The 22,183-nt window shown below is 40.7% G+C and overlaps 1 protein-coding gene across 1 annotated transcript in view; it reads right to left on the bottom strand.

The window, feature by feature from the left end:
• LOC133060987 (aldehyde oxidase 4) overlaps nt 1-22,183 on the bottom strand; it is a 78,999-nt gene that overhangs the window by 3,641 nt on the left and 53,175 nt on the right. Inside the window, exons 28-33 of the mRNA XM_061149039.1 lie at nt 21,801-21,929; nt 9,340-9,414; nt 8,113-8,165; nt 7,531-7,645; nt 7,304-7,369; nt 975-1,160 (exon numbers count right to left, since the gene is read on the bottom strand). Coding sequence (XP_061005022.1) covers nt 975-1,160; nt 7,304-7,369; nt 7,531-7,645; nt 8,113-8,165; nt 9,340-9,414; nt 21,801-21,929 — 624 coding nt within the window. The remainder of the gene's footprint in view (nt 1-974; nt 1,161-7,303; nt 7,370-7,530; nt 7,646-8,112; nt 8,166-9,339; nt 9,415-21,800; nt 21,930-22,183) is intronic.

Consider the following 22,183-nt stretch of genomic DNA (forward strand, 5'->3'; position numbering starts at 1 on the left):
TGGGGAGAGTGCGGGGAGAGGCAGTGTAGATAAGAAAGTTTGCAGGAAACAAAGTCCAGGGCCAGTGAAATATGTCTACTTCAGTTTAATCTCATGGTGGCACTTAGCCTAATGACCCAAGATGTCTGGTCCTTAGCCCTTCTCGTCTGATTCAAACTCATTTCATAATCTCTCCTGAGAGCAACTGAACAACCACCCAAGAGTGAAGACTCTACTTGGGCTTCTGAAGTCACTGAATGTTTGCTTTTTTTTTTTCCTTCTTCTTTTGGGATTTGCAATTGCAAAGGTTAAGTGAATTCACGGGACTGCTTATATTTCTTTTTCTAAAAACATTATTTTTATTTATTTGGCTGTGCTGGACCTTGGCCGTGGTACACAGGATCTTTAGTTGTAGCATGTGAATCCTCCCAGTTGGTGCATGGGGGATCTGGTTCCCTGACCAGGGGTCAAACCCTGACCCCCTGTATTGGGAGCACAGAATCTTAGCCACTGGACCACCAGGGAAGTCCCCGTATTACTGTTTATTGACAGAGTAGGTTGTTATGGGATGCACTGTGCCTCCTCAAATTCAGATGCTGAAGTCTTAACCCTAACTACCTCAGACTGGGACCATATTTGGAAATAAGGTCTTTAGAGAGATAATTAAGTTTAAGATAATTAAATTTAAGATAATTAGGTTTAAGATAATTAAGGAATGAGGTTTTTAGGGTAGACCCCAATCCAGTATGACTGGTGTCCTTTTAAGAAAAAAAATGTTAGGACACAGAGACACATTAAGTATATGATAAACACATGATCATATAAAGGCATGGGGAGAAGGTGTACATCTGCCAGTCAAAGAGAGGCTTCAAAATAAATCACATCTTCAACTTGAACCCCCACATCAGGAACTGTGAGAATATGTATCTCCATTGTTTAAGCAACCTAGTCTGTGGTGTTTTGTTATGGCAGCCCTAACAAACTCGAGTTCTTACCTTGGACGAGTAGATGGCGATAGGATTTTGGGAACGCACCAAAGTGACGTTGAACTCTTCAGGTATTTCAGTGACCGTGGGGATTTTGTAGTCATCTGGACCCCGAGAGTAAAGCACGCCTTCTGGGGAGTATTTCAGCTCTTCTATGGTATAGAATCCCATGCCTTGGACAAATGCTCCTTCAATCTACCGGCAAAAATTCCAGTTCGTAAGTATGTGATATTGGTTGAATAAGTGTTCCTGTGTGACTGAAAATGGAGCTCTGCACTATAATAAGCCACTCTTGAAGGCACTGTGGTGACTTTATGGATGGTCTCCAGGATTTGGAGCCTGCCATCCAGAGGTAGCCTGGTCTCATCCCCAGCTCTTCTCACCAGAGACCCCACCCTCCAGGGACCTGACACTTCTCAAATTCTGGGTAACGTGCCAAATCCATCAGATTCATTCAGATCTCCAAGTCTTCATGGTTTTTTTTTTTTTTTCATATTTTTTTGGCCACGGCCATGAGGCTTGTGGGATCTTAGTTTCCCAACCAGGAATAGAACCCAGGTCAGGGCAGTGAAAGCACCGAGTCTTAACCACTGGACCACCAGGAATTCCCAGGACCTCCAAGTCTTTGTAAAGCAGTTTACTCCCTTCATTGTTCACCACTCAGCTTGTCTACCTGGCAAATGCCTATTCATCCTTCAAGTCCAGTCAAAGAATAACTGGCTCTTTGGAGATGTTTGGGTCCTCCAACCATCCAAGTCCATCCTGGGTGGACTTAGGAACTGCCTCCTCAGGTTCACAGCATCTTGAACAAGTTACCCTGTCATGGTGGCATCGGAGGGCATTTTCCCTGTATACTCTCTGTTCTGTTCTTGCTCTTGCTTCACTCTCACTGGCTCCTAAGTACGCTGAGGCCTGACCTTCCTGTATTCTATTCTTACTCATGGTGCCTGGCACGTGGATTCTCAATAAATGTCTGTTGAATTAGTTGTTAAAGAAGCTACTCTCTTAATTTGTCCCACCTTCTCCTTCCCCTGTTGTGCCCACAAGTCTGTTCTCTATGTCTGCCTCTCTATTCCTGCCCTGCAAAGAGGTTCATCAGTACCATTTTTCTAGATTCCATATATATGGGTGAATATATGATATTTGTTTTTCTCTTTCTGACTTACTTCACTCTGTATAACAGACTACTCTAGGTTCAGCGAACTGAGAGAGTAGCACTGAAACAGACATTACCATATGTAACATAGAAAGCTAAGGGGAAATTGTGTAACACAGAACACCCATCCTGATACTCTGCGACAACCTAGAGGGGTGGGATGCGGTGGGGGTGGAAGGGAGGCGGCTCACGAGGGAGGGGGTCGTATGTATCCTTATCGCGGATTCACCTTGTTGTATGGCAGAAACCAGCACAACATTGTAGAGCAATTACCCTCCAATTAAATAAAGCAGCTAAAAGCAATTAAAAAAAAATAAAGAAGCTAACATTAAAGGAACATGAACTAGAATAAATGGAACCATGACACTGTATTTATTATAATTTCTGCATTTCATTATTTCCCTTTATAATTTACTATGGAGACTAGATCAGTGTTAAACAAGGTGGGTTGGAAGAAATATTTTTATTAAATTAAATATTTTAAAATTAAAGCCATGCTGTGTCCTATTTACAAATGATTGTGTTCTTAGGGAAAAGAAAGGTCTTGTTTAAAAGGAGTGTCTTCCTGGAGGTTAAAAATTGAAGTAGAGTTTGCATTTTATTGAAATATAAAATTACAGAATAAGGTAAATAAATTTAAACACTAAATTTGAGTATTTCCAAGTGCTTGTCCCTAAGGAAAAGATCAAATTCCAAGAGTTGCAGTCTAACCCACTTGTGGTTTTCTTTCTTTTTCCAATGGGAAAAATGCAAGATAGTCCTGATCATGACCTCTCCCTTTCTGCCTCTGCTTAAGCAATAAGAGGCAGGAATGAGCTAGGAGGAAGGGGAAGAAAAGGGAATGGGAGGTGGGGTTTGTGGTTCCTAAGCCTTACCCACTTGCAGTGAATTTCAGGCTAAAAGTGCTTTTGCACAACGAAGGAAACTATAGGCAAGGTGAAAAGACAGCCTTCAGAATGGGAGAAAATAATAGTAAATGAAGCAACTGACAAAGAACTAATCTCAAAGATATACAAACAGCTCATGCAGCTCAATTCCAGAAAAATAAATGACCCAATCAAAAAATGGGCCAAAGAACTAAACAGACATTTCTCCAAAGAAGACATACAGATGGCTAACAAATACATGAAAAGATGCTCAACATCACTCATTATCAGAGAAATGCAAATCAAAACCACAGTGAGATACCATCTCACGCTGGTCAGAATGGCTGCTATCAAAAAGTCTATAAACAATGAATGTTGGAGAGGGTGTGGAGAAAAGGGAACCCTCTTATACTGTTGGTGGGAATGCAAACTAGTACAGCCACTATGGAGAATGGTGTGAAGATTCCTTAAAAAACTGGAAATAGAACTGCCATACAACCCAGCAATCCCACTGCTGGGCATACACACTGAGGAAACCAGAACTGAAAGAGACACATGTACCCCAATGTTCATCGCGGCACTGTTTATAATAGCCAGGACATGGAAGCAACCTAGATGCCCATCAGCAGACGAATGGATAAGAAAGCTGTGGTACATATACACAATGGAATATTACTTAGCTATTAAAAAGAACACATTTGAATCAATTCTAATGAGGTGGATGAAACTGAAGCCTATTATACAGATTGAAGTAAGTCAGAAAGAGACACACCAATATAGTATATTAACACATAAACAAGGAATTTAGAAAGATGGTAACCCTATATGTGAGACAGCAAAAAAGACACAGATATAAAGAACAGACTTTTGGACTCTGTGGAAGACAGCGAGGGTGGGATGATTTGAGAGAATAGCATGGAAACATGTATATCACCATATGTGGAATAGATCACCAGTCCAAGTTCGATGCATGAAACAGGGCACTCAAAGCCGGTGCCCTGGGACAACCCAGAGGGATGGGATGGGGAGGGAGGTGGGAGGGGGGGTTTGGGATGGTGAACACATGTACAGAAGTGGCTGATTCATGTCAATGTATGGCAAAAAACACCACAATATTGTAAAGTAATTAGTCTCCAATTATAATAAATAATTAAAAAAAAAAAAGTGGGGAATCCAGTCTCAGCCTAGCAAGGTTATGATGGAGCTAGTCTAGGACTGGATGGGCCAGGGATCCTCATTTCCAATAAACTCTACAGGTCTTCTGTTGCAGACTCTGAGGATCACATTTTGAGCAATACCGAGTGGCCCATTTGTTCCTTATAAAGTACATCGATCTAGATAAACCAGTCTCCTAGGACTTAGGACAGTGGGAAGCTGTTTGCATATGAAAGCACCACAGGTCTGTCGGGTGTGAAGCCAAGCTGCTCAGCCTGTGTAGACTGTTCCTAAGGTGTGGAATGGCACTAGTCAACTCCCCAACAGCTGGGGCTGGTCGGTAGGTTTCCGGTGGGCTAATGCTGCTCGTTTGTGGGAACCCACTGTGAGTAACAGGCTAGAAGAAAAGCAAAGTCATGCCAACAGTTGGAAAGGTTTTAACTCTAAATTTAAAAAGCCTTTGGACATGTTCATTTTATTTGTGAGATAAAAATCAGAAATTCAGCAAGAGGGGAAAAACTTTTAGTATTTCTTTTTCCCTTATATTTTGCTACATTGTGGTCTACTTAAAACCAATATTAATATGAATACTGTTATAACTTTCTATTAGGAATTTATATAGTGTTCCCTAACTATGAACATATTAATGTCCACTGAGGACTGTGGCTCAGATCATGAACTCCTTATTGCAAAATTCAGACTTAAATTGAAGAAAGTAGGGAAAACCCCTAGACCATTCAGGTGTGACCTAAATCCAATCCCTTACGATTATACAGTGGAAGGGACAAATAGATTCAAGGGATTAGATATGATAGAGTGCCTGAAGAACTACAGACAGAGGTTCATAACATTATACAGGAGACGGTGATCAAAACTATCCCCAAGAAAAAGAAATGCAAAGGCAAAATGGTTGTCTGAGGAGGCCTTACAAATAGCTGAGAAAAGAAGAGAAGCTAAAGGCAAAGGAGAAAAGGAAAGATTTAAATGCAGACTTCCAAAGAATAGCAAGGAGAGATAAGAAAGTCTTAAGTGATCAATACAAAGAAATAGAGGAAAATAACAGAATGGGAAAGACTAGAGATCTCTTCAGGGAGAAGGAAATGGCAACCCACTCCAGTATTCTTGCCTGGAGAATTCTGTGGACAGAGGAGCCTGGTGGGCTACTGTCCATGGGGTCACATAGAGTTGGACATGACCGAAGCGACTTAGCAGCAGCAGCAGCAGCGATCTCTTTAAGAAAATTAGAGTTACCAAGGGAACATTTCATGCAAAGATGGGCACAATTAAGGACAGAAACAGTATGGACCTAACAGAAGCAGAAGATATTAAGAAGAGGTGGTAAGAATGTATAGAAGAACTATACAAAAAAGATCTTAATGACCCAGATAACCATGATGGTGTGATCACTCACCTAGAACCAGACATCCTGGAGTGCAAGGTCAAGTGGGCCTTAGGAAGCATCACTGCAAACAAAGCTAGTGGAGGTAATGGAATTCCAACTGAGCTATTTCAAATCCTAAAAGATGATGCTCTGAAAGTGCTGCACTCAATATGCCAGCAAATTTGGAAAACTCAGCAGTGGCCACAGGACTGGAAAAGGTCAGTATTCATCCCAATTCCAAAGAAAGGCAATGTCAAAGAATGTTTAAACTACCACACAATTGCACTCATCTCACATGCTAGCAAAGTAATGCTCAAAGTTCTCCAAGCTAGGCTGCAACAGTACATGAACCGAAAACTTCTAGATGTTCAAGCTGGATTTAGAAAAGGCAAATAAACCAGAGATCAAATTGCCAACATCTGTTGGATCATCAAAAAAGCAAGAGAATTCTGGGAAAACATTTACTTCTGCTTCATTGACTATGCTAAAGCCTTGGATTGTGTGGATCACAATAAACTCTGGAAAGTTCTTCAAGAGATGGGAATACCACACCACCTTCCTTGCCTTGAGAAATATGTATGCAGATCAAGAAGCAACAGTTAAAATTGGACATGGAACAATGGACTGGTTCCAAATTGGGAAAGAAGTATGTTAAGGCTGTCTACTGTACCTTGCTTATTTAACTTATATGCAGAGTACATCATGAGAAATGCTGGGCTGGAGGAAGCAAAAGCTGGAATTAAGATTGCTGGAAGAAATATCAATAACCTCAGGTATGCAGATGACACCACCTTTAGGACAGAAGGTGAAGAGGAACTAAAGAGCCTCTTGATGAAGGTGAAAGAGGAGAGTGAAAAAGCTGGCTTAAAACTCAACATTCAAAAAACAAAGATTGTGGCAGCTTGTCCCAGCACTTCGTGGAAACAATGGAAACAGTGACAGACTCTGTTTTCTTGGGCTCCAAAATCATTGCAGATGGTGACTGCAGCCATGAAATTAAAAGACGCTTTCTCCTTGGAAGAAAAGCTACAACCAACCTAGACAGCATATTAAAAAGCAGAGATACTACTTTGCTAACAAAGGTCCATATAGTCAAAGCTATGGTTTTTCTAGTAGTCATGTATGGATGTGAGAGTTGGACCATAAGGAAAGCTGAGCGCTGAAGAATTGATGCTTTTGAACTGTGGTGTTGGAGAAGATTCTTGAGAGTCCCTTGGACTGCAAGGAAATCAAGCCAGTCTATCCTAAAGGAAATCAGTCCTGAATATTCATTGGAAGGACTGATGCTGAAGTGGAACCTCTAATACACTGGCCACCTGATGCGAAAAACTGGCTCATTTGAAAAGACCCTGATGCTGGGAAAGATTGAAGACAGGAGGAGAAGGGGATGACAGAGGATGAGATGGTTGGATGGCATCACCAACTTGATGGACATGAGTTTGAACAAGCTCTGGGAGTTGGTGATCGACAGGGAAGCCTGTTGTGCTGCATGCAGTCCATGGGGTCACAAAGAGTCAGACACAACTGAGCAACTGAACTGAAAGGAACTGAGGCTAAATTAGAAATCATACATATTCCTGCCATAAAGGCAACCACTGAAGAAAAGACAACTTTTTCTTGAATATTCTTCAAATATCTTATCTATTTGTGTGTGCAGTGTATAATATATATTGTAGAATACTTGTATCAGGCATAAACAACATTTAGAGGACTCTGGGAAAGAATTTTCTAAAGGGAACTGACCAAACCCCCCCGTGGCAGTGGTTCTGGTATCACGCACCTGTCCAATGTCCACAGCTGGGTTTATGCTGAAAGCAGCATCCATGAAGATGTCAGTCCTAAGGAGCTGAAAACACATGAGAGAAAATGCACAATGGGAAATACTGTTTACTTAAAACAGATCTGGACTCAAATTATATATCTGTCCCTGGTTCTCCCACTGGGAGAATCTTTACAGCACAGAAAACAATGTTTGTGAAGATGGTGAACACTAATGTCGCTCTTTACCTTATGAGCCCCTGTGAGACAGTCGACTTCAACCTCGGAACAGGATGCTCCATAAACAAAATATGGGAAAGCGTCACCTTCCCCCTTCTTCCAGTCCATATTTGCCTGGTAACCTCTGAGAAGAGAAGTCAGGAATGAAAAGAAAAGGCATTTTCCCACTAGTGGACTGAACACCCCCTGAGCTCTGGGTCCTGGAGATGAAGATAGCACCCACCCCGTGGCTGATGCCTCTCTCCCCATTTCCTGAGAGCGGGATGGTAGTGATCAGAGTTGCAAGAGAACCACTGCAGATGTGGGAAGAAGGTCCACTGGTGTCCCACCCCTGCCCTGCAGTGCACAGTTGCTGGGATGGTCAGAGTGGTACGTAGGGAGCTATGGTGTCCCTTCTGGTTGGTTAATAGCGTGGCGGCCCCTGGGAGTCCTTGGCCCTCCCCCTCCTCCCTTTGCACCCCATGACCCAGGGCTGAGGGTTGACAAGGGGCCCAGAAGAGCTCCAGGGCTCTCAGGACACCTGGTCAGATAGCTGAGTGCACACCATCCTTGCCTAAGTGTAATCTAAGCCAAAACAAGAATGTCCTTTACTTGAAATATCCAGTAGCGGAGAGACTGATGGATTCTTCGTAGGCTTCTGAAATCTGGAAGACATGATTGGTTACAAAGAATAAAAGTTTGGGGAAAGCAGTGAGAAAGGCCTTCCATGAGGGGCTTGCATCCTCTAGTTTGCACTGACCTCTGTATCTGTGTTCCTCTGGAGTGAGACTCACGCCCATACAAGCCACAGGTCAGGCTTTCCAAGGCAGGTGCTTAAAGGCAGCTGCTGGCTGTACTCTGGGACTCTCTATTTTTTGAGGTTTTAGTGTGAAGTTTATTATTTTTTCACCCTTTTTGGCTTTTTAAATTAGAAAACGGGCTAGGCCACATTCATGCACTTGTGTACATTAGGTATTCACACAGGTATGTATATCTATATTTAACACACATATACGTATATGTGTATATGCATGTATGTATTCTTTCCCTGACTTTTTACCAAGTAATTTGAATGGCTGTCTCAGTGTATTATGTCAGCTTCCCTGCTGGAATAAACTGGGTAGTGCTGGGAATACTACTACTAATGGCTATAATAATAAAAACAAAATAATTAATCATTATATTAATTGAATGTAGCTTATTGTATTTAGTATAATTATAGTAATTAAATAACTATTATAAAGTTATTAAAATAGAGTAATCTTTTGATATTAGGATGCTATTATCTCTGTTGCTCTGGTGAGAAAACCAAGGCCTTGAGGCCCCTGGGGACAGGCCCAGGGGGCCTGGGCAGTGACAGGGAAGGGCAGCAAACTGGGTGTGTTTCAGTTTAGACATTGCTGTCATCAGGGCTTCCTTGGTGGCTCAGATGGTAAAGAATCTGACTGCAAGGCAGGAAACGTGGGTTCAATCTCTGGGTAGGGAAGATCCCTTGGAGAAGGAAATGGCAACTCACTTCAGCATTCTGGCCTAGAGAATTCCATGGACAGAGGAACCTGGTGGGCTACAGTCCACGGGGTTACAAAGAGTTAGACACAACTGAGTGACTAACACTTATTACTTATGCTGTCGTTGTTCTCTGTGAGATACTGGGCTCTGAAATAAAGTCACATTGCAGTGAACACAGACATCTCTCTTACTCTTTTGGAAAAGCAGAAGTAATGTTAAGAAATGTTTTGTTCTTGAAAGGGCATCACCAATTGGTCTGTGCACGCAGGATTTGACCCACCTGGGTGTATTTGCCCTTTTCTGGGCAAGGGTGATAAAGAGAACACTCACCCACTCCTCCCATGTTCCCTTAGGCTTTTTCTTGATGACTGGCTGAAGACGGGCCTTAAGAATTTGGCAGGCATTCTAAAAAGAAATATTTGCAATATCAGAAATGAAGGCCTCAGGGAACAGCAGAATACTTAAATTAATTCAAATGTAGATGATCAGTTTTGTGAACCTGCTTCCTAGTCCTCTGGGCAGGGCTTCTTAAACGTGAGTCACGAATGGAAACCCTCTGAGGGAGACAGACATCCCTGTGGCTCCTGAGGTGTTGACTGAAAATTATTTTTATCATCTTGTTTAAATATGTGTTAACATAAAGTTAGATAGAGTCTCTTTATAGTTATAGCTCTTTGATAACTTTGAGGCAAAAATAAAATGACAAAGCATACAAACTAATCTAAAGACCAATAAAATTCAGAATAACATTAATTCAGTGGGTTGCTGATGTTGTTTTCTGGAGCTAAACTGCTGCTTGGGATGAAGAAAGGTCTGGAGTGCTGAGGCATACATACTTCGGAGTTCATGTGCCTAGTGTGTGCCAATTGATGGATCAATTTTCTCTCTTATTTAAATTGCTATGGACTTTTATTTTGCACTTCATACTTTGCCATCATTTGCTATTCACTGGGCAAGGAAACATCATTCATGTAGCAAGTCCATCTCTGCTATTGTTACCTTGACACAAAGTATACTTTTGGTCCCAAATGCAGACAAAGAGATCTCATGGCAATACTCCACTTATAAAGTGGTATTCTGATGATGCAAAACATGCTTGCTTTAATTTTTCAAAGATTTTAATGGAAATGAAAGTAAAAATTATTGAGGTGAAATCTCAGACCCTTAAGATTACCCCTACTGATCCCCAGGTGTTGGTGGGCCTCAACTTGGCTTCCACTCAATTCAAATGCAAATCTATTTACTTGTCTGCCCTTAGTTACTCCTCTCAGCCTCAGAGCCCCCCTCACACCCTCTCTTGGTTTTATTCCTTCTGTTCTGTCATCTCGTCTTTGGGGAATGGCCTCTGGCTTCTCATGCATCAGGGAGAGCCCCGTTTTCATAAATCCGCCTTTGCTGGCTCATTCAGTTTTCAATACTGACCTCATAACCAATGGATACCTTCTACAAGAGTGCCACGTTCAAGACAAACCTGAGTCACAGAGTTCCCGCCTGTCTGCAGCTCAGCTGTTCTTCCCCTCACTGGCACCCTGACCACATGCTCCTGTGCAAAGCTTTACACTCAACAGTGCGAGGGGCTCCTGAGGTAAGCTTTCCCTTAAGAAAGTGAGATGTTGCAGAGCATTTTGTCATTCTTTCATAACCTCCTGAATGCCTTTTCTTCCTAAGTAGAATTCTCTCACTTTATGTTCTCCAATAAGGTCACCTCCCCCTACTGAAGCTCCAAATGCCAGATATTAATGTTTCTGGCTTCCTTGGCATGATAGAGAAATTTGAAATACGCCAAAGTAAGGAGGGTCATACAATATTCTCCATATAGCCATATCCAGCTTTGACAGTGAGCACGTACAGCCTGCCTCAGCCCTCAGGTCTCTGTCTCACCTCTCCTGCCTGCCTTCTACTCTGCTTCCCTCCTGGCTGTTCAGGTACCAGGCTCAGGGTTAGCACCTGCCTGATTTCCCTGCTGCCTAAGAGGGTACCCTCAACACATCCACTTGCTCTTTTCATAACTTCCTTTGATTCATGACACATGACATTGCACCTCTTTTTTCTTTCTTTATTATTATTTAATAACTTGTTGTTTACTGACAGGATGTTAAAAGGCTTTGCTAACTCATTTTAGGCTAAGGACCCATAAGAATGAGACCTGTAACTGACAAACAGCCCCTCATTCCAAATCAAGGTGCTCTGTCAGGGGATGTTCAACTTTAAGGAATCCAATATGATGTACTTTTTGTGTGTGTGTCTGTCATTTCTCAAGGACTTTCTGTTTCTTATCAGTTTTTATTCCGGGAACGAGTAGAACTGCACGCAGTTTTCAGGACTGAGATCATGGGAAAGGGTACCTGTTTGGATTTTTTTTTAGTAGCTCTCTGATGACTTTTTTCAGCATCAGTGACCTTGTATGTATTAGATTATTTTGTTCTAATTGATGGGATTTCATCCTTTGTAATGGCTGAGTAATCATTTTACTAAAGATATATAAGCCTGCATTTCTGCTAGTAAAATACCCTTGTTTCACATGGAGACCCATGTCTTTTTTTCTCTTTCTCGCTCTCTGGCTAATTCTCTGGAGTGTAAAAACCTGGTGAACTCACTTTCCTGCCCGGGCTTTCAAGACCTCTTCTAGGGGACGCCCTGTGCCTCCGTGAGCGGTACAAGCCCTATCCTTGGGCTTTATTGGTTCTCTGCATAACCCAGGAAATACTAGCCTCTTTCTCTCTTTTGCTTTCTTATCATCGACTCCAGACCACCAGGTTCTGGTCCATTAAAGGACCACAACAAGTGGCGCCCGAACAGGGACCTGGTATACGTGGCATTTTGGACGGAGTGACTCAGGACCTACTGAGGTCAGTAAGTACTAAGACATGGGTCAAACGGGTGAAAGGCCCCATTATTTCTCTACTTTACTTCACCATTTGTTTAAAGTTCAGGGACTTTCGGTTTCACACTAACTAATAGAGGCTTGCCTTCAAACAGTGGTTGAATGTAATCCTTGGTTCCCTGATGAAGGCAGTTTTGATTTAGAAATTTGGCACCAGGTCAAAGAAAATGTTGAATGAGCCACCAGATGGGGAAAAAATATTCCAGTTGATTTCTGGGCCCCGTGGGCTCTTATTAAAGCTGTTGTTCTGCCATTCCGAGGTAATTCTAGCTCTCCTGATATTCGACAACAGACAGAACACTTATTACATGAATATGAATTAGATGATAAAACTTTACAAAAGGCCCAATTAAAACAACATAAAATATTTCAGAGTTTTCCTACTAATCCTATGCCAGCTGCTCCAAATGCTCCTCCTCTGCCAACAGGTGCGACTCCAAAAGTCTCTCCTTTGCTAAAACCTAATGATTCAGACAACGACTCTCCTGAGATACCTTTTGACACCAAAACTGGCAATACTTTTTTAGATAATAATAAGTCCTTAGCACAGACTTGTATTTGCAAAAAAAATCAGCATTTACTTGCTCTCCTTCGTGACAGAGGCTCTCTGAATTGCTGGCTTTGCAATCACAAGTCTCTGAAGCCAATGGTTTTTCTGCCTTTCCAATTTTAAGAAATCCTGATGCTCAAGGACACATAATACCTCTATATGAAGGTATTAACTTCTTTCACATGCAACAAATGAAAAAGGCTGTAATTATGTATGGTCCACATTCGCCTTTTACTAAAGAGCTTCTAAATGCTATGACATCTTCTGTTGAGAATTTTATTGGCAAATTTTAATAAAAGCTCTCCTTAAACCAGGAAAATATCTTCAATGGACAATGTGGTTTCATGATGTAGCCAGAGATCATGCTAACAAAAATGCTTGAGCTGGCGCTTCCCAAAACCAAATTATTTTTGAAATGTTAACTGACACCAGACAATTTGATGCCATAGAAGTTCAAATACAATGCCCTCCATTGTTACATGAATAATTAAAAACAGTGGCTCTTGAAGTTTGAGATCAAATTACTCCTCAAGGAGAGCTTACAAGTAGCTACACTAAAATATTACAAGGACCTAATAAAAATTATGCTGATTTTTTAGCTAGATTAAAAACTACTATTTCCCATACTGTAATTGGAAAAGAAGCCAGAAAACAGCTTGGAAAATTACTTGCTTATGAAAATGCAAATCAGAAATGTCAAAAAGCTATAGCTCCAATTCATGAGACTGAGACTATTACTGATTATTTGAAAGCTTGTCACAATCTAAGATCAAAAACTCAAAAGATGCAAATGCTAGCGGAAACAATGGCTGCTTGCTTTAAAAGTAAAAGTAAAAGATGCTTTACATGTGGGGATAAAAACCATTTAAAAAGAGACTGCCCTAAGAAGGCTAATAAAAAACCTTCAAAAATCTGTCTTCACTGCTGTAGAGAAATACTTTGGGCCAAAGATTGTAAATCTAAATTTGGTATTGAAGAAAAACCTATTCCAGAAAACTCCAAACAGGAGACCCCCCAGGTCCCTTTCAACAAAAACCAGGGATGAATTCCATCTTTTCCCTCAAACCCTTAACATCCAGCAGTGCTGCCATTGATATACCAGCCCTAAATGATTTTCTCCTTTACCCTCAGTCCCTTCTAGAATACCTACTGGAGTTTTTGGTCCCCTGCTCCCACAAATCTTCAGTCTTTTACTTGGCCAATCTAGTTTGACTTCTAAAAACAATTACTGTTCACCCTGGAGTAATTGATTCAGATTATAAAGAAAAAATTCAAATTATGATGTCATCTCAGATTCTATGGCAATTCGCAAAGGAGGACAAAATTGCTCAATTACTTTTTTTACCTTACATTTCTATTAACTTCTCTAATGCTGTATGGACAGGTGGATTTGACAGTATAGATCAAAAACAATCCTTATGGACATCATTGATATCTGAATATGCCCGACCAAATATAAATATCAAAGTTAATGGTAAAAGATTTTCTGGCCTCCTCGACACTGGATCTGATATTACTATTATATCCAAATATTTATGGCCCAAATCCTGGCCTATACAAAAAATCTCTTGCCAAATTGCAAAAATTTCTCAAACCAAAGTACAAGAGGTTTATCAGAGTACTCAAATTTATCCATATGAGGGGCCAAAAAGCCAACCTACAACATTAAGACCTTATGTGATAGATACACCCCCTTAATCTAATAAAAAGAGATTTACTTATACAATGACAAACTCAGATATACATTCCACATTTTCCCTAGGGGCCACTGCTCATTTAACAAACAAAATAATTATTAAAATGACTTAAAAAAAATGACGAGCCTATTGAGACAGAGCTGTGGCCCCTTTAAAAAAAAATTACAGGCTGCTAAGAAACTTATAGATACACAATTAGAATGAAAACATATTGAAAAATCTTGCTCTCCTTGGAACTCTCCTATTTTTGTTATAAAAAAAAATCTCACAAATGGCGTCTCTTAACAGACCTTAACAAAGTTAATGCATCTATGAACCCTATGGGTACATTACAACCAGAGATCCCATCACCTACCACTATTCCTCAAGATTGACACATTATTATTATTGATTTACAAGATTGCTATTTTAATATACCTCTACACCCTTTAGACTGAGAGAGATTCGCTTTCTCCTTCCCTTTTCCTAATCACATCGGGCCTCATAAATGATATCAATGGACTGTACTACCTCAAAAAATGATAAATTCTCCCACCATGTATCAGTACTACGTAGCTAAAGCCCTTGAGCCTATGAAAAAACAATTTCCTGACTTTCTTATTATTCATTATATGGATGATATATTGCTTTCGGCTCCATCTGTTTTAAAAACTCAATACATGTTTGATATAGCTCAACAATGCTTACAACTTTGGGTTAATCATTACCCCTAAAAAAATTCAAACCTCTATGCCTTACCATTACTTAAGATTTGTTGTTAATAGGCAACGTATTACTCCCCAACTAACACAGATTCGTACTGATAAATTATCCACCTTAAATGATTTTCAAAAACTTTTAGGTGATATAAATTGAATTAGCCCCTCTTTGGACATTGCTAATTGTCAACTAACTAATCTATTTAATACTTTGAAAAGAGATCCTAATCTAAATAACCCTCGATCACTTTCTCAAGAGAAATGAAAGAAACTCTATTTAGTACAAAATAAACTACAAAAACATTTTCTTACCCACATTAGACTAGATTTACCTTTAAAATTATTTGTACTCCCCTCTCTTCATTCTCCCACAAGACCTCTTGCCCAACAAGAACACCCAATAAAATGAATCTATACCCATTTTAGAAAAATAAAGTCACTTACACCCTACCTTGATTTAATTGCTCTAATCATTATCAATAAAAGAAATAAGACTAAAACTCTAATTGGCTCCAATCCCCATAAAATTGTAATACCTATTAAAAAATCTCTATTCAAAAATACATTACAAACTTCTACTGATTTCCAAATAGCTTTTCTAAAATATTTTGAAAAAATGTCATTTCATTATCCCACTAACAAGCTATGAAATTTCTTCAAAAATACTAAATTTATTATTTCCCACATCATCAGCCCACAGCCTATACCTCAAGCTGAAGTTTTCTATATAGATGGGACTAAAAACGCCAAAGCCTTATTCTAGTCTCTCAAAAAATATAAAGTCTTTTACACTAAATTCCATTCTGCTCAACAAAACAAATTATATGCCCTTATTCAAGTTATTTGCCTACATCCCTACCACATTAATATAGTCTCTGGTTCCTATACTCAGTTTTTGTATAAAAAATATAAAAACCTCCACCATAAATAATAGGTGGAATTCAACAACTTTTTCTCAAACTACAATCCATTATTAAAAACCACACTTCTCCCATTTATATTACACATATTCGAACACATTCCTGTCTTCCCGGTCCTATGACTCATGGTAATAAACAGGCTGATAAACTCGTTTCCTTTGCTACTCCAGAGAAACAACATGCTCTGTTGCACAATGTTGGCTCTCTACACCAGCTATAAAAAAAATCCCATACCGCCAGGCTAAAAAAATTATTAATAATTGCTCTACTTGTAGACCTCTACATCTTCGACCCATTACACAAGATATTAATCCTCAGAGATTACAACCTAATAAACTATAAACTATGACAGGTAGATGTAATTCATTGCCCTAAACTTTCTCCTTCTTCTTTCCTACACGTCTGTATCGACACAAATTCTTATTTTATCTTGGCCACACCTCTTTGCGGTGAAGCTACAAAACATGTTATAACTGTTTTGCTATAATGAAAACTCCTAGTTCTATAAAAACAGACAATGGCCCTACCTATACTTCAAGTTGTTTCAAACAATTTTTACAAACATTTTCTATTAAACATATTACAGGTATTCCTTATATCCACAGACACAAGACATATCAAACAGACACATCACACATTAAAACTACAAATAAAAAAATTTAAAAAGGGGGCATACACAGGAACACTACTGTCTTCCTTATCTAAAGCAGACTTTACTAGATTACAACATAAGATATTCTCTAAACCTATGACTATTGTTAATACAGTTTTATTTGTTTTAAATTTTTAAAACTTACCGCAGGGAGATATCTTGGCAAGAGCAGAAAAACATTTTGAGGAACTGAAGGACACTTCTCTTTCTCTGCCCATTTGGTACCAAGATGGGTTAACTAATCAATGAAAGTCTGGGAAACTAATCTTACAGGGAAAGGAGTATGCTTGTATTTCTCCAGATAGATCCAACGAACTCACATGGCTTCCTCTTTGGAAGATTCAGCCTAAGGGGGCCCCCTGGCATTCAAACTAGAGGTGAAACAGTAAACACCCCAGGAGGAAGAAATTCCAATATGAGCCATGATGCCTCTAAAGATCTCCAGAAAGCACCACCCTTGGCGGCATCAACCTTATGATCTCCCCTCTTGGAGACAAATAAAAACCCTTACTAATCAAACTGAAAATCTGATTTCTCAACAGGAAATGCCTTGGAGTCCTGAAAATATTTTTGTTGCTATGCTTGCTTTGGTTGCTTTCACTTCCCCCACTCAAGCTGAACTAACTAATCATACTTACTGGGCTTACATACCCAACCCCCCTTTATTACAGGTTGTAGAATGGACAAAAAAGAGACCGATCGTATCAACCAATGATTCCATACATATGCCTTCTCCCTGGAGTATGAAAGGGCCGTCACACCCTGAGGAGGAGGGAAGACTAATTAATATTTCTCTAGGTCATGAAGTCCTTCCTCTGTGCATGGGCCCAGCAAAATTATGCATTAACATTAGCTGACAAACTTGGGCTTTCGTCTTGCCTCCAAAAGAGGACTTTTGGACATTGCTTGGATTATCTACTGCCCTTTATTTTTCTGAAAACCATGTCAATATAACTGAAACTCTAGGGAAAGGACAAAAAACATTATATGAAGGATTTACTTATAAGAACTTTAAATATACTCCTGTTTGTTGGGACAAATGTCAAGCCAAATCAGGAAAATTGATGTTTGTGGCTAAGTACACCATTGTCAATTGGGGACCCCATGGTATGTGGTTATCTAACTGCTCAGATGATATTGACAGTACTGTGTGTGACTATGCTACTCAAGTGACATGGTAAGTTACTAATACTACGATGGAACATTACCATGACAAAAGACTTCTTGACTGGCTTGATGGTGGAATGGCACCCCCTCATCCTTGAATTGTCCTTGATAAACAGATTGGGCCTGAACAATGAGACATCTAAAAACTTGCTGCAAACACCAAAGAACTTGGGACTTGGACCGGACTTTTCACAAGGACCAGTTGTAGTCATAGTAATTATTTCTTTCACTATAATCAATCATATTTCAAACAAGCTTGTGTTCCCCTTCCTTTTGTTATAGCTATAGGAAACTTACAGTTCAATAAAATTTTACGTTCTGTAACTTGTATAAATTGCAAATTATATACCTGTCTTAACTCTTCTTTCCTTAAAAAATAAATCCCTTTTGATTCTTTGATCTCTATGTAATTTGTGGTTACCAGTAAATCTCCAATGGCCCTGGGAAGAGGGCCCCATGGCTGGGCTCACTTCCTGGTTGGTTACTAAATTACTTCGACGATCTAAACAATTCATTGGATGGCTGATTCTTGGCATTTTGGGATTAATAGCTATTTGCACCACTGCTGCCGTCGCTGGCATTGCTTTACAAGCTTCAACTCAAACACATAATTTTATCCAAAATTGGACTAAAGATGCTCATAGTATGTGGGCCACTCAGGCTCAGATAGATGAGAAAATTCAAGATGAAATACAGGAACTAAAAACAGCCATCAAGTGGGTCAGAGATCAATTAATAGATTTACAAAAACAAGTGATACTAAAATGTGATTGGAGGCCTACTCGATTTTGTGTTACTCCTGTTCAATTCAATCATAGTGCCTACAACTGGAAACAGATCAAGTTTCATTTACAAAACATACATGATAATGCCTCTCTGAATGTACAATTATTACAAAAAGAAATCTTTGAAACCTTTTCTAAAAGTCTACCCTCTTCCACTAATTTGAAAACTTTAGCTAAACAACTTAGCTGATCAATTATCTGGGCTAGACCCTCGAAGATGGTTACAAAACATTATACATAGTATTAGATCTAAAATTATAACGCTAATAATTGCCCTAGTGGTTATATGCATATTATATCAATGCCTTTCAACTAAAATTATTCAAGCTAAACAAACTCCTTTGGTCAGGACCTTTTCCACTAAAGTATCTACAGTCACCCCCAATTATGAAAAAATAAAAAAGGGGGAATTGTCAGGGGATGTTCAACTTTAAGGAATCCAGTATGTTGTACTTTTCTTCATTTGTGTGCCATTTCTCAAGGATTCTCTGTTCCTTATCAGTTCCTATTCCGGGAACGAGTAGAGCTGCACACAGTTCTCAGGACTGAGATCATGGGAAAGGGTACCTGCTTGGATTCTTTTCAGTAGCTCCCTTCAATGACTCTTTTCAGCGTCAGCGACCTTGTATGTTTTAGACTATCCATTTTGTTGCAATTGATGGGATTTCATCCTTTGTAATGGCTGAGTAATCATTTTACTAAAGATATATAAGCCTGAATTTCTGCTAATAAAATACCCTTGTTTCACTAGAGACTTGGGTTCCCATGTCTTTCTTTCTCTTTCTCTCTCTCTGGCTAATTATCTGGAGCATAAAAACCTGCCGAGCTCACTTTCCTGCTCAGGCTTTCAAGACCTCTTTGAGAGGACGCCCTGTGCCTCTGTGAGTGGTACAAGCCCTGTCCTAGGTCCTCTGCATTTATTGGTCCTCTGCATCACCCAGGAAATACTAGCCTCTTTCTCTCTTTTGCTTTCTTATCATCAACTCTGGACCACCGGTTCCGGTCCATTAAAGGACCGCAGCAGTGTTCTACCTCCTACGCAGGTCATGCAGAGAAAGGGTGGCTGCACACACCCTCCCGCACCTGCCTCAGTGGGATCAGAGGGCCGAAGCCAGGAGACTAGAAACTTGTAATGAGGGAGAGGGTGTCACAAGGAGAAGGATGTTGGTGCGCTGGGGTCTCCATCTCTTCAGGGAGAAGGGGCAGGCAGAGCTTTCCCCATGCTGAGCCCAGGGAGAGGTGCTTCAGAGTTACTCCAAGACCTTGATGTGCATTCCCCAGAGCTGGGGTCTCTGCAGGCTGGAGTCTGCTTCTGAACCAAGTCTGCAGGTGGAGGGTTGGGGCCCTGGAGGGCCTTCTCTGGGAAGCGCCATCCTCCTATTCACCAAGTCCCCAGATGTACACGTGTTCTGGGTGATGTCTGCATTGTGGATGCCACCCTGGGTGATATTTTTTTTTCTAATTAATAGAATTCTCTGTATGTAACCATTCCATTCTAAGACAAAATTCAGAAGACAAAACCAAAATGAAAGCAATCTTCTCTGTTTGCTGCTTTCTATGCTTTGTGGTATTTAATACTTAGTCAATCTCTACTTCTGTAGGCCTAACTGTACTAATGTGTATTGGTTTACCTCATCCTCTTACTGCTGCTTTTAATTTGAAATTATTCAGGACTTTTGTTCAAGGCATTTTTTTTTTCTTTTTTATAACTATTTCCTATACTTTACTCCCATATAAATGACTTGAGATTTAAAAAAGAATTCTGGGGTTCTGAAATTAACAACTGCACTTTCCTCAACCAATGGACAGCCTATTTACACCAGGGCTAGAGCCACCGTCTCCTTTGCAGCCAATGAAGCCCCAGCTTCTGCTCCATGTGGTTCTTTTGAAAATCTGGCATGATGGTTGGCTGACAAAGAGTCTATAGCCTTGGGAAGCTGTGAACCTCGAAAGCTCTTCATAATCAACCCACCATGGAAGCCCACTGCAGAGCTGTAGGAGGTCTGATGACAACTGGGTGACAAACTGCCCCTCCTTTCCTCCCAAGTAGCTCTCTCTGGATCTGCTGGACAGCTCTGTCCAAACCAGACAGCGGAAGCCAGTGCGTGCAGAGTCTTCGTTTTGAGATCTCGTACTTTTTTAGACTTCAGATGAAGGATTTTATTTTGTCTCAAAGGTGGCCCAGCAATAGCCACATGGTTCTACTAATAAATGAAGTTTTCATGTTGTAAGCTGTACTTTACCCACTGATTTTTGAAAGCAATCTTACTCTAGTATGTATTTTTTTGGTGACTCTGTAACTGTTATGAAATAATTTCTGTTGCCCTGCCTCCCAGCTCTGGCTAAGCTCTAACCTCTAGATTTAAAAGGACCCCCTGTATCAGAGTTTCTCTTGTGGCTCAGCTGGTAAAGGATCGTCTGCAATGCGGGAGACCTGGGTTCGATCCCTGGGTTGGGAAGGTTCCCTGGAGAAGGGAAAGACTATCCACTACGGCATTCTGGCCTGGAGAATTCCATGGACTGTATAGGCCATGGGGTGGCAAAGAGTCAGACACGACTGAGTGACTTTCACTTTTACTTTCCTGTATCACAGCTTTCTGAAAGTGGAGAGGTCCCTCAGTAGAAAGAGGAGGCAGTTGGCCTGGGGCTCAGGGTGGGGCTGGGGCAGGTTGCAAGTGGCTAAAGCCATAGAGAGGCACGGCCCAGGTCAAAGCCGCCTGGAAGGGGCCCTGTAGGGAGCTCACGATGGCCCCCGAGAGGGGAGGAATCAGACGTAGCACAGTCAGATTACACTGATGCCAGCCAAGTAAGACCCGTTCTGCCTCTCATCTCTGCGCTCACTCTTCCTTGGACTTTATAAGGGTCTGAAATGTAGGTGAGGAGGATGGTAGCAGGGGAGAAAGGGTAGGGAGAGAAACGGAGAGAAGCCATGCCTGCCCCTTTCTGCCTGCAGGCCCAAGCTGGGAAGTAGCAAAGACAGTGGAATTTGCAGTACATTTTGGAATTTTGGATTGGACGTTTAAATTACTGAAATGAGATAGTTTCTGCTAATAAAAGAGACCCCAGTGGGGGGCTTTCCTGGTGGTCCAGTGGTTAGGACTCTGCGTTTCCACTGCAGGGTGTATGGGTTCATACACCCTGAACTAAGTTGAACTAAGATCTTGCATGCCAGGTGGCAAGACCCCCCAAAATGGGTTTTAAGTGATCTTAGAGTTTTTAGAACAGTTAGAGGTAGACTTTATTCAAGGGGGAGGAGAGAAGCCCGCAGAGGGAGCTGGAACCACTTGCAGTCTTAGTTTTGCCAGGGATTATCTGAGAGATCTAGAACCACCTGCTTGGCCCCTCTTGGCCTCAGTTTCATGTTCCATAAAAGAAGGGACGGGACAAGGTCCCCTCCAGCACGGTCAGCTGGGTGACTGAGAAATGGAAAAAAGTCACCTGCACGGCCTTCCCGTTGATGTCTGCCCCCATTGAACCAGCTGTGAAGGTCGCATTGGAAACTGTGGTCGTGTTGGTCTCAGATAGGTGTATATACGACTCAGGGATGTTCAGTTCACGACTCGCCACCTGCCAGGAGCAGAAGAAAAATACTATTTATTTCATTGACTTTAATTCTCCCTCCCCACAAGTTCAAAACCTTTTAATTCTTTTTTGAACTGAGTATAAAACTGTACAGCTACTCTGTACTGACCAACATTTAAGGGAACATTGGGGATTTTATATGTTGATTATATAATTCAGAAGATTTTAAATGGCACTGTGAAGCATATGCTGTTCTCTTTGTGGCCAACCGAAGAATCTTTTTGTGTTTTCTTTTATAC

This window comes from Dama dama, chromosome 8, assembly GCF_033118175.1.
Source record: "Dama dama isolate Ldn47 chromosome 8, ASM3311817v1, whole genome shotgun sequence".
NCBI lineage: Eukaryota > Metazoa > Chordata > Mammalia > Artiodactyla > Cervidae > Dama > Dama dama.